The sequence below is a fragment of the Pristiophorus japonicus genome, chromosome 9, assembly GCF_044704955.1.
Source record: "Pristiophorus japonicus isolate sPriJap1 chromosome 9, sPriJap1.hap1, whole genome shotgun sequence".
NCBI classification, from domain to species: Eukaryota; Metazoa; Chordata; class Chondrichthyes; family Pristiophoridae; genus Pristiophorus; species Pristiophorus japonicus.
In genome coordinates this window covers 48024657-48037332 of record NC_091985.1, presented here as the reverse complement: position 1 = coordinate 48037332, position 12676 = coordinate 48024657, and the positions used below count along the sequence as shown (strand labels likewise).

Below are 12676 nucleotides of genomic sequence, written 5' to 3'. Positions count from 1 at the left end.
GACATCGCCCATTTCCAGTTCATGACAGCAAGCCAACTCCTCCCCAGCAGTGCGGGACCGTCCCCCGGGACAATCCAGAGTGGCAACCTGTTCTCCGAATCTTTGTGGATCACGATTACCGTGGCACTGCCTAGCACCGGAATGATCTCCTTTGTATATGTCCGTAGCTGTGCGTCAATCGACAATAATTTTGGCCTCCTGGCCTTGGACGCCCACAACTTGTCGAACTGTTTGATACTCATCAGGGACTGGCTGGCCCCCGTGTCTAGCTCCATTGATACTGGGATGCCATTGAGGAGCACTTTTATCATTATCGGTGGCATCCTGATGTATGAAGTGTATATGTGCTCCACATGAACTCACTGAACTTCAGCTTCCAGCGATTCCCCCCAGTGTCCATTTGGCCTCGTAGGGCTTACATCGGGCCCGTCCTCCTCGTACATCAACCTGGCTGCAGGCTTCCTGCACATACGCGCCAAGTGACCGCTGACGTTGCAATTTCTGCAGGTATATTGCTGATACCTGCAAGCTCTGACTGCGTGTTTGCCTCCACACCTCCAACATGAGCCGTTGTTGGAAACAAAAGGTCCATTACCAGTCGATCGTTTCTGACTGTCTCTGTAACTGTCCTTAAATGCACCATTGACAGGCGTTGATGGCCCCATTACTGGCCGCATTGTCCCTTGCGATGGCATGAATTGCCGTTCAGCTTGCCATTGTCTCTGTTGAATTCCCCCTTTGGGTTCGACTACATGCTCGGGCATGTCCGATTGCTCTTGTCTGCCTGGAGAACTGTGTGCCGCATTAACAATTTTGACGCCCTGTCCCTGTGTATTTAAACCAAGATTTTTGTCAAACAAAATTCTGGTCTCTTCCTCCCCTGAGATGAATGTCTGTCCACCTGATACCTGCAAGTGCCTCTCCAACCTGTGAGGCCTCCTTAAATACCTGTGCTCCCAAGGGATTATGGGATCCCTTGGGACTCCAGGGGATGAGCCCTCTGGTGGCTGTACAGAGTATATACAAGTTTACATATATAACAGGGAGCACGTTCATTGGCGAGAGACTTGTAGGCAGTGCACACATTTTTTTTTTGATAAACTGCCTACATCGCAATGCAAAGCCCTGTTAGTGGCAGTAGGTATCAGAAAACTTTGCCCAATATTTATTTTATTTGTAAATAAATTAAATATTAGTTTTTGCATGATGAGAGAGTTTGCTATCTTACTTGGAATATTTATGTAAATAATGAGGAACTTACTGAAGAATATATGTATTGTCTCAGTAAAGCATATTCATTAAATTAAGTTCAGTTTTGTGGCAACTGCACGAAACCCAATTATCTGCCATTGTAAACTTGACATTTTTACATACATAATCAAATTCCCTTCAAGCATAAATCAATAGTTAAACTACTGAAAAGGAAAGAAACAAATAACAAGATAAAAAGACATGTAGCAACATTTTTATGTTGGAAACTTCAGAATTCACTAAAGATGAACTGAGGAAACAAAATGTGTTCCTTTCTAATCCCATCCCCAGAAACACATGTTGGCAGGCAAAAATATTTTAAAATATTGAATTTAAAAGTGGATTGTAGAATATTGAAATATTAGCAAATTATTTATGTATATATTTATATTTCAACCATTCATTTTCATATGCCACCACACACATATGGAGCTATAAATACCCAATTTCCTCTGTTCTTTGCTGGGGTAGCAGGAGAAATACTAAATTATGTAAAAGGTGCTGTATAAATATAAGTTGTTATTGTAGATACGTTTGGCCAAAAAAATAACTAAAATGAATTCAAAAAATATGCTTTTCCAGCAGAAGTTGAAATAGATTCTGTAATAAAACCAACATTAATATAACCTAAAACAATTGCCCTAAGCTTTACTTATCTTGTCCTCACCTTCCACCGCACCATTCAAAGGATCATCCTCTGCCGTATCTGCCACCTCCAGCGTGCTGCCACTAACAAACACATCTTCCCCTCCCCTTTCAGCATTCCAAAGGGACTGTTCCCTCCACAACACCCTGGTCCACTCTTCAATCACCCCCAACACCAGCTCCTCTTTCCATGGTACCTTCCCGTGCAAGTGCAGCAAATGCAACATCTCCCCTTTCTCCTCCTCCCTTCCCACCATCCAGGGCCCCAAACACTTCTTCCAGGTGAAACAGCAATTTACTTGTACAGGTATTTTTTTGATTTAGTATACTATGTTTGCTGCTCACGATGCAGTCTCCTCTACGTTGAGGGGACTAAGTGGAGATTGGGTGATCGCTGAACTCCTCCATACAGTCCGCATGCATGACCCTGCGCTTCCGGTTGTTTGCCATTTTAATTTTCCATCCTACTGGGTACATAAAAAATCAAAAAGGCTAATGGGATGCTGGCCTTTATATCTAGAGGACTAGAATACAAGGCAGTAGATGTTATGCTGCAGCTATTCAAAGCCCTGGTTAGACCACATCTAGAGTATTGTGAGCAGTTCTGGGTACCACACCTTAGGAAGGATATATTGGTCTTGGAGGGAGTGCAGTGTGGGTTTACCAGAATGATACCCAGACTCCAAGGGATAAATTACGAGGAGAGATTATACAAATTAGGGTTGTATTCCCTAGAATTTAGAAGGTTAGGGGGTGATTTGATCGAAGTTTTCAAGATATTAAGGGGAATGGATAGGGTAGATAGAGAGAAACTATTTCCGCTGCTTAGGAATTCTCGGACGAGGGGGCATAATCTAAAAACTAGAGCCAGACCTTTCAGGAGTGAAATTAGGAAACACTTCTACACATAAAGGATGGTGGAAGTTTGGAACTCTCTTCCGCAAACAGCAATTGATGCTAGATCAATTGTTAATTTTAAAACTGAGATTGCTAGATTTTGGTTAATCAAAGGTATTAAAGGATATGGGCCAAAGGCGGGTATATGGAGTTAGGTCACAGATCAGTCATGGCAGAACAGGCTCAAGGCGCTAAATGGCCTACTCTGTTCCTATATGTTCCTATGTTCACTCTCATGCTCACCTTACCGCCGTCGGCCTCCGACACTGCTTCAATGAAGCTCAATGGAAGCTCGAGGAACAGCACCTCATCTCTCGATTAGGAACTTTACAACTATCTGGTCTCAACATTGATTTCAATAACTTCAGATCATAACCACTGCTCCTATTTTTTTTGAAAGGCAGTTGCTGTAAAGGTTCTGCTGTTGCCATTTACAGCTCCACTAGATCCACCTTTTGTGTCTTTACATGTTCCTTTTGCCTTACACCATCGTCGTTTTTGTCATTTAATTACTCCTGCTTTCCACCTTATGAAAGATCTTCCCTTTTGTCCTTTCCTCCCCTCCCCCCTTTCGCTGCCCCTGTACTTACTTAAAAACTGTTACATCTCTAACTTCTTACAGTAATGACCAAAGGTCATCAACCTGAATTGTAACTCTGTTTTTCTCCACAGATGCTGCCTTACCTGCTGAGTAGTTCCAGCATTTTCTCTTATTTCTTATTTAAACTCGTTTATATATTTATCTAATATCTTCATCTGTAGTGTTTCAATTTATTTAATTTATAAAGTTGTAATGCAGAACAATAATTTGCTTACTAAAGTATTAAAAAAATATATACATACATATATAAAATGAGTTTTGAGTGACTAGGCCCCACGTTAGTTAACATTAAAATAAACATAAAGAACAGCATGGTCTGGATTCGGATGACCCCACATTATAATTTGAGATTACGTGATTCTCTCGATCTAAGGGTGATGAATAAAATGCCAGTGATTCAGTGTCACGTCCTTATCGGTATTCTCCACTTTCTGGGTGGGGTGAAGAGGGGAATTAATCTTTGTATTTTGTTCTCAACGATCCCAGAGCGAGAACGAGAGGTAGGATCACGCCCTTTTCTCGAGAAGAGGAAGAAACAAATATAATATGGAACAAGGTAGAGACTTCAGCGAAACGGTGATATCACCTCACAGGAAACGACTCATTCCAGTTTCAACAGGTAATGAACTGACGTCAGCTTCCTTAAGGTATAAATACCTGAAGCGAGGAAGAAACTCGCATTGAGACTCCGACGGGGAAGGTCGACATAAGCAGCTGTGGTGCTTAAAACAAGTTATTTGTTTATTTACAATTAATATATTGGGGCCAATTGTAGCTGGTCTTAAGCCAACAGCTGCAGAATCAACGTTGACGTCAAGAATTCATTTGTTGCGACTGACTGGGAAGTGAATCCGACCTGAAACTTGCCGCTGACTTTCCTACCGGTTGATCAGGAGATCGGGCATCGGCTCCGGCTGCTGACGTTGTGCGGGTTTTCTCCCTCTCCCTGCCGCTGAGTCTGTGAAGGGTGAAGATGCGTGTGCTGGGCTCGCTGGTACTGGCCGTGTTGGCGCTGGTCGCCTTCGCACAGGAGGAGGAGGAGGAAAAGGGTGAGTGAGGGAGGGAGGGAGTGCCGACCTGGCGCTTTGTTCTCCAGGTGCGGCTCCACCCAGGCAAGCTGCTCGCTGAAGTAACTTTTTTTTATGGTTTAAAACCACGAATTAATTCATTTCCACTGCAACAAGAGTAAAGCTAACCAATGCTAATGGATTAATTAAATGTGTGGGTTTAAAAAAAAATACCTGTGTTTTTGTTTTTTTAACTTTTTTTTCTGAGCTTATCCACTCGTTTAGTTGGGCGGTAGAATTGTTTAGTGGCTTCGGACTGTTGCCCTGACGAGCGAATGCCCGGGGTTTGGGGGTTGACGGTTTGCCGCTGTTGGGGCGCGGTCCAGTGTCCCCGCGCTGGCCGCCAGGGGCAGGGGCCGCTGGCAATCTCCGGAGCGGGCTGCTGCTGCTTGCTCATGGATAGCTTCAGTGCGGCTAACAGTAAACACCTGGAACCGTATTGTCTAACTTCTTCACCCTTTCCCCTTCCCTAATATGGGTCTTTTTAAGTGGCTGGCCATGGTAAATCTGTCAAGTTTACTGTTATGAGTGTCGGTGGCTCTACTATCCGCCTAAGTTCCTGTGCGTATCCCGGTTGAATTTTGGGGAATATCTGGTCTCTTGACTCGTTTAAACTACAGGTTAGTTCAGTCGGTAACAGCCTTGACTGAGTCAAAAGGTGGTGGATTAAGAGCTGCTCCGGGGCTTGAACATGATCCAGGTTAACACTTGGTGCTCATTTTGGGGTTTAACATGATGTAGAGGACCAAAAAAACCCACACTTGTCCATCTGATTTGAGATGTTTTGTATAGTCATGGGTCCAAAATTTGATTTCCCACAAACATTCTGTTTTGAGCTTCAAACAACTGGCTCATTTGTACTTGTGTAACTGCAATGAATTGTCTTGATTACAATGTGGTTGGACTGAATTTTGAAAGCTCTCTCTAGCAAACTTTTGTATTTAACTGATTTACTGAGGGGGCAAGCAGTGAGCAGGAATTGCAATTCCCATTTTTTAACACTGGTCTCAGTTAATGAGTGAATTTGTCAGCTATACCAGTATTTTGTTGTAAGTTATGTATAATTTTGGTCTTGACAAATTGCATCTAATGTATAACTTTTCTTCCAGAGTGTTCTGTATGTATGACAAACCAATTTGCCAAATGTCAGGGTTCCAATTGTGAGTGTACCTTGCAACTATCTACTGACAATACCCCTATAGTAAATTGCAGCACATGTAAGTTTTTTAAAATATTTTTACTATAAAGATCTAAAAATGAATATTTTAAGCAGGATGTGTATTAATACTCGTGAATGCAGGTACCTTCAGTTTGCTTACACACTGTCCCTTGTGCAATATCGTGCTGTGCAAATTACTACTTGCAGTTGAGTTTCTTTTTATTTAGCATAATGATGGTCAGATCTTTAAGTTTAAAACATTGATTGTAGTATGCTGGGGGGGGGTGAAACTAGTGGGTTTTTTAGATCTATGGTTCCCAGTAATGGAGGGGGGGGGGGTTCCCCTCATGTGCCTTGGTCAGAGATTTATTGCCATGAATATGATTTATCATATAACTACCATGATGGTAGAGGCAGACTAGATGAACCTTGATATTCCAGTCAACCTTGTTTCTATCTTTAACATTCTAGAGAAATGGTTTTAAAATGTATAGTAGGACATCAATCCATTATATGGCTGGTTCCTCAATTAACTACTCATAATTTGCATTCCCATTTAAGCTTGATCTTAAAAACCCTGGGTCAGGAGCGTGGCAGTAAAATTCAGTTTGTCAGTCTAGATGACCAAGTTGTCATTTTTGGTCTCTAGGTATCCATCATATTTATATCTATACAGTATTGGTCTTTACATGCAGCACATGTGTAGTGAGTGAATGTGGAGCAATCACTAGTTTTGTTCTACATTTGGCTAATAGCATAAATGTTAATAGAACTATTGGAGCCAATCTATGACCTAGACACTGAGCTCTGCCCAGAGAATCAAATAGCAAGGAAAAACTATACTTTCAGGCCACTGCAATATTGCAATTAATTAAGCATAAAGTTCTGCATTGAGTTAGAATTTTTTGTTACTTTTGCATGCACAAGCTTCATTTCTGTAACCAACAGTTTCATGTATCAAATGTGCACAACTTCAGTGTCATTTCCATAGTTTTAGTACCTTGCATTTGGTATGCTTTTAATGTCCCTTGCTGTGGTTTATGCATGTGACTGGACTGTAGTTTTTTTTCCAAAAGCTGCTAATGTCCTCTTCTGCCTACTGGCTGATGATGCATGTACCCAACACTAAAGTAAGCAGGGGATTCAAACTTCACTGAGTCATGGGGTACTTGAGTTGCTCATTTATTTGATGTAATGCTTCAGAAAAGTCTCTTGACTGCTTTTCATATAGGTCCTGCACTGACAATATTTCAATTTGAACTGCACTTAAGCCTAGAGATGTAACAAAATGCAACTGAGTCAGTTTTTTTTTAAACAAACTGTTCATAATAGGATAATGCATAGTGGAAATGGTTGTATTGCCAATAGGTTCAATGGGTAACTGTTAAGAAGTTGTAGAATTTGGCCATTAATTACTTCATCCTTCGCAGTTCAAATTGGGGGGACTCCATTAACTGTAATCAGTTGGTGTTGCCTTTCCATTATAGTAGATAATTGCAGTTTCATTTTCCTAAATCCCACTTGTCCAACAGTTCATATTCTGGCAGCCCTCAAATTTCAACTGGTGGGGAAGTAGCAAGGGAATGAGTGGTATCAAAGCAGCTGCAGGCTCTGCCAGCAATTGTGGGGTGAAAACAGGGAGGAACTGCAATCAGAAGGGTTTGCATGACACACATAGGATGAGCAAGATTGAGAAACTTGGAAGACTAGAGTGAAGAGTTACAATTAATACACTAGAGGACAGCAAGGGCAAAAGTGATGGGAGCACAGCTTTAATGACAAACAGGATACTGATGGCTGTAGTTTGTGGGTGGGAACAGAGTCTAGATGTGATCAACACAGATCAGTGTTTTGGCAGGGCCAGAGATGTGCATGTGGAATTGGGGTGGTGGTCTTGATTGAATATAATTTGGTTCGTGATGGATGGCAGGTCAATAGGTATGGATCACTTCAATTCTGAAAAGAATATGAAGTAAATATTCAAAAAAAAGTTTACCATTATCTTGAGGGCAACTTTAGATGGGCAATAAATCACTTTGCCATCAATGTTCACATCCTGTGAACCAAAAATAATTGTATAATGAATGAGGATTGGATACATTGCATGAGCCTATTTGTCAAATATCAACATACACTTTTGAACCCTTTAGTGACTAGCAAATGCTGGATGATGAAGAATGAAATGTACAGAATAAAAAATGGAATTGGAACCCGCAGAAAGCCCACTGAGCATGCTATGTTGGATAATGATGGCATCTATGATCCTGATTGCCGGGATGACGGAAAATTCCATCCCAAGCAGTGTAATGGGACTAGCACCTGCTGGTGTGTAAACAGTGCAGGTGTTCGAAGGACTGACAAGGGTGATGAAAACCAGCAGTGCCCTGAACTTGTGACTACTTTGTAAGTGCATTGCAATCCTAGGTATTTTGGAGGGAGGGGTGTGGTCAATGGGAGGGGGTTGGTTGATGACAGCCCTGTAATGCCAAGAACATAAATAAGAGCAGGCCATTTGGCCCCTCATGCCTGCTCCACCATTTAATAAGATCATGGTCGATCTGACCTTGGGCTCAGCTCCACTTTCTTGTCTGCTCCCCATAACCCTTCACTCCCTTATCGTTCAAAAATCTGTCTCCGCCTTAAATATATTTAATGACCCAGTCTCTACAGCTCTCTAGGGCAGAGAATTCCTTAGATTTACAACCCTCAGAAAATTCCTCCTTGTCTCTCTTGTAAATGGGTGACCCCTTATTCTTAAACTATGCTCCCTAGTTCTAGATTCCATCATGAGTGCAAACATCCTCTTTGCTGCATCTACCTTGTTGAGCCCTCTCAGTATCTTGTATGTTTCAATAAGATCATTTCTTCTTCTTGACTCCAATGAATATAGGCCTAACCTGCTCAATCTTTCTTCATAAGTCAACTTTCATCTCAGGAATCAACCTAGTGAACCTTCTCTGAATAGTCTCCAATGCAAGTATATCCCTCATTTTTTTTTAAAAAATGAGATCAAAACTGTATGCAGTATTCTAGGTGTGGTCTCATCACTGTAGCAGGACAAATCCCACTTGTAATAAAGGCCAACATTCCATTTGCCTTCCTGATTATTTGCTGTACCTGCCTACTAATGTTTTGTTTCATACCCTAGGTCCCTCTCTACTGCAGCATTTTGTAATCTTGCTCCATTTAAATAATTTGCTTTTTACTTTTCCTGCCCAAGTGGATAACCTCACACTTTCCCACATTATATTCCATCTGCCAAATGTTTGCCCATTCACAGCCTGATTATATCCCATTGTAGATTCTTTGTCCTCCACACAACTTTCTTTCCCACCCATCTATCATCAGCAAACTTGGCTACATTACACTTGGTCCCTTCATCCTCTTCTTGTGCATTCCATTTTGGGCAAATGAAAACCCTGCAGGTGGCTGTAGGTTTATTAATAGATGCATGGTGATGAGATACTCAGCTGACAGAAAAATAAGAATCACTGTTTTAAATGGATGTGAAATTTCAAAAATTCCCTTATGTACTTTTTGTATATTAACTGTTTATGCATCTGTCTTGTCAGACAAATAATTAGTAGTTTTTTCCTTTTTATTGCAGTTGGTTTCAAATTCAACTGAGGCATAAAGCCATGGATAAAGAAATGGATGAAGCTAAACTTAAGGAGTAAGCATCACTACTTTTCAAATGTGTCAAGTGCTATTTTATGTCTGCTTGTGTCCTGAGTCAAAAGCTATGGGTTTAAGCCCCATTCCCTGGATGTGGAGTGAATAATTTAGGTTGACATTTTAGTGCATTCAAGTGCAGTCTTTCAGATGAGATATTAAACAGGCCCTGTTTTGCCTCTATTGAATGAATAGTGCCACATGATCTTTCACAAACAGCAGAGATCTCCTGGTGTTCTAACCAACACATATCCCTCTGACCAACATCACAGATTATCTGGTCCTTTATATTGCTGCTGTTTGAGACTTTGCTACATGCAATTTGGGTGCTGTTGTCCTACATTACAACAAAGTACACTTCAAAGTAATTCATTGGTTGTGTAACACTTTGGAAAGCTGTGAAAACTGCTTCTACAAATGCAAGTTTGTTCTTTAATTGGGCATGGAACATTTGCATTTCAGGCACCTGGTGTTGCATAAAGTACAACTCTACCTCGAGCAACATTGTTGCACCAGGGTGCCAGGACTTGAGGCTTGAATTGTTCAGCAATGGGGGAAACTGGATTGAGTTTCTAAACTTGATTCAGTCTATTTAGCTAGTAGAGGGGTAGTTTTTCTTTCTTCTATTTAGGCTCATTTTAAGTCTAAGTTTAGGTCTGTCTAATCTATTGTGGGAGCCTGTCTTGTTGCAGTAGTACATTTGATGACTATTGTGTGTACACTTTGCTTACAATATTTTCTTTCAACAGAGTTATCACAAAGTCTTTTGCTGCCTACCAGGTGGACCCAGGCTACATCGAGAAGATTGAGGTAGTCAAATATTCATGGACTATTTTCTCTTGCCTCCTTTTTTAGAAGTATTGCTGAATATGTTCCTTGGAATTTCTTAACCTTAGTTGTTGCAGAGTATGACTATTACAGTGCTGGCCTCTTCCAACTGATTCTTCCAATTGACTGCTGGATTAATGTGGAAACTTGTGTCATTCCAGTTTTCTGACTTGGGAGTTAATTAACCTACAGATGTTTAATTACTCAGCTATTTAGCTTTTCAATGGCCAAATCAAAAGTGCAGATAATATGAATGAGATTACTTGTGTGATCTAAATTTAAAGGCTCTTGGCAGCAAGGCCAACTACAGTTGTTTTCTAAGCAATTATTTTTTTAGACTAATTTTTAGCTAACTATTGGCTGACAGTTTAAGGATTTTACTTTCTCGCTTCCACTCCTTTTCTCCCCTGCCCTATGACAAAAAATGTATTCTTGGCTAAGATTTCACCTAGTTGCTTTTCCAAAAGGATGAAGTATCTTTTTATAGGCACTGAAGTTTAAATTCCAACAGACTAACTTGTCTTTTTTTTTTTAAAGTATCTTAAGGAGGACCGGTATATCCTGGTGGATCTGAAACAAAATCGTACTGTGCAGACACCAACTGATCTTGCAACTGCTGCATATTATATAGAGAAGGATGTAAGTTACATTTAAATATATCCTACAAACTAGATGCTAGCTGTAGCTCAAACTTTCTTGCCCTTATTCAAACTATCATACCTCAAAGGTTGGAAATTAATTGCCAGAAAGAATATTGAATGTTACTAGCTTATCGCTCCCCTTGAGCAGAAGGCTTTGGAAGATGATTAGAGGAAGGTGATCTTGGCTAATGCAATGGGAGACTTTTTAAGCATCACTTGTATTAAAATTTGTGCTTGTGAACTAATCCCCTAGAAGATAACTTGTTTCTTATGGATTAGCTGCAATAAAACATTAACTGTAACCCTTTTTTCTTCCCTACCAGGTCAAGGGTAGCAGCTTGTTCTCTTCCACATATAATAGATCAATTCTGGATGATGGGATCCCATTTAATGGAGATAAGCTTAGTTTTGAACAAGCTTATGTGTACTATATTGATGAAAAAAATCCAGAGTTCTCCATGAAGCAAATGACTCCTGGCATTATTGCAGTCATTGTGGTGGTGTGCCTTGCAATTGTTGCTGGACTTGTTGTGCTTGTAAGTATAAATGGAAAGAACTTCAAAAGCTGCAGTTTGTTACTGGAAGATTAATTTTGTACCCAATGAAACCTTTGCTAGCATGAATAATTTCTTGCTCCTCCACAAATCTATTGAATTGTGTATTTGCAGTTTCCATGTATTGTGAATTACAATTAGTGGGTGTGGCATACTTGAAGTTTCCAAGTCTGCACTTTGTTTATCAATGACCAACTATGTTTCAAACTTCTATAGTGGGACAGAGTTTAATGCCTTGTGTTCCTCTTTCAGTTTGTTACCAGAAGGAAGGCAGCCAAGTCTCACATCTATCAAAAGGCTGAGGTAATTTTTCCACCATCTTAAGCTCCAATGTTTTTTTAAAAAGATGGAAACTTTTTCTAAATGTTTGCATTCTTCTATTACAGGGAAGAGAATTGGATGAAATTCAGAAACAGCAGCTGACTACCTCCTAAATAACTGGACCCTTTGCTAGGATGTCAATATCCACCCTGAATTTGGGGACATTTTGAACTAGTGAGAAGGCAGTGCAAGTGGGACAGTCGCCTAGTTTTGGGTTATCTACAAGGTTGCTGTACAGCTCCTTAATTTCCATTCATTGAATTTAATTTAACTACATTCCATCCTTGCCACTTGCCTATGGAAGAACATCACTTGATACAAAATGGTACTGTTACGGGACTTTTCCCCCAAGAAATCGGATGCAATATTTCTGAGACCAGCCTTTTATTGGATTAAGATGAGTGATTTTTGTACTTGGTCTCTTAGACTGTCATCTTAGCATTAAAACTAGGATTGTGTTTTTTTGGGGGGGTGGGGGGGAGGATGGAAGGAACCTTGCAAATAGTCAATGTAATTCATAACTTTTTTAAACTATGCTGTACAGTGCAACAGCCTGTTTTAGGTCGGTAAGCTTTGATACTTTAACAATTCAGAATTTATGTATGAAGTACTTTTTTAAATGACCATGTAAAATTTCATTTTTAATAAAGACTGACTGACTATTTCTGAAGCAGTGGTTCACTTGTTAAATTGGAAGTCCAGGCTCTTAAAATGCAGTGATTTGTAATGGTGCCTTTTCTACCTCGTGGGCATAGTTAACTTCTGTACTACTTGCTGCTCCTTCTGTGCCCAGGCTCCTGAATTTTGGTGAGCTACTTCATCCCAAGCTAGGATTAACCATGAATCCTTGCAAACTTGTTTTTTCCAAGCCCCTACCCAGCCCAGAGTACAGCAAATTGCTGAACTGACTAAGTGTAGTTCTAAAGTTACTTGGTATGCTAGTATTAATTGTTTCTCATAAGCACGATAGGAACTTATTAAATCTTGAACTTTAAAAAAAAACACATTGAAGACTTGCAATTTGCTTAACCATCAAATGC

General features: G+C 40.4%; 1 protein-coding gene across 4 annotated transcripts in view; it reads left to right on the top strand.

Annotated features, from left to right (window-relative positions):
* The window catches only part of epcam (epithelial cell adhesion molecule), an 84420-nt gene extending 72120 nt beyond the window's left edge, over positions 1-12300 (top strand). Inside the window, exons 2-10 of one of the 4 annotated variants that reach the window (XM_070889327.1) lie at positions 3881-4013; positions 5571-5678; positions 7771-8023; positions 9228-9293; positions 10042-10102; positions 10658-10759; positions 11085-11297; positions 11568-11618; positions 11702-12300. In XM_070889327.1, the coding sequence (XP_070745428.1) occupies positions 3941-4013; positions 5571-5678; positions 7771-8023; positions 9228-9293; positions 10042-10102; positions 10658-10759; positions 11085-11297; positions 11568-11618; positions 11702-11749 (975 nt within the window). In that variant the 5' untranslated portion in view covers positions 3881-3940 and the 3' untranslated portion in view covers positions 11750-12300. Of the gene's footprint in view, positions 1-3750; positions 4014-4055; positions 4444-4586; positions 5082-5570; positions 5679-7770; positions 8024-9227; positions 9294-10041; positions 10103-10657; positions 10760-11084; positions 11298-11567; positions 11619-11701 lie in introns of those variants that run through there. The other 3 variants (XM_070889328.1, XM_070889326.1, XM_070889329.1) reach the window with 3 other exon arrangements.
* The last annotated feature ends 376 nt before the right edge of the window (positions 12301-12676 follow it).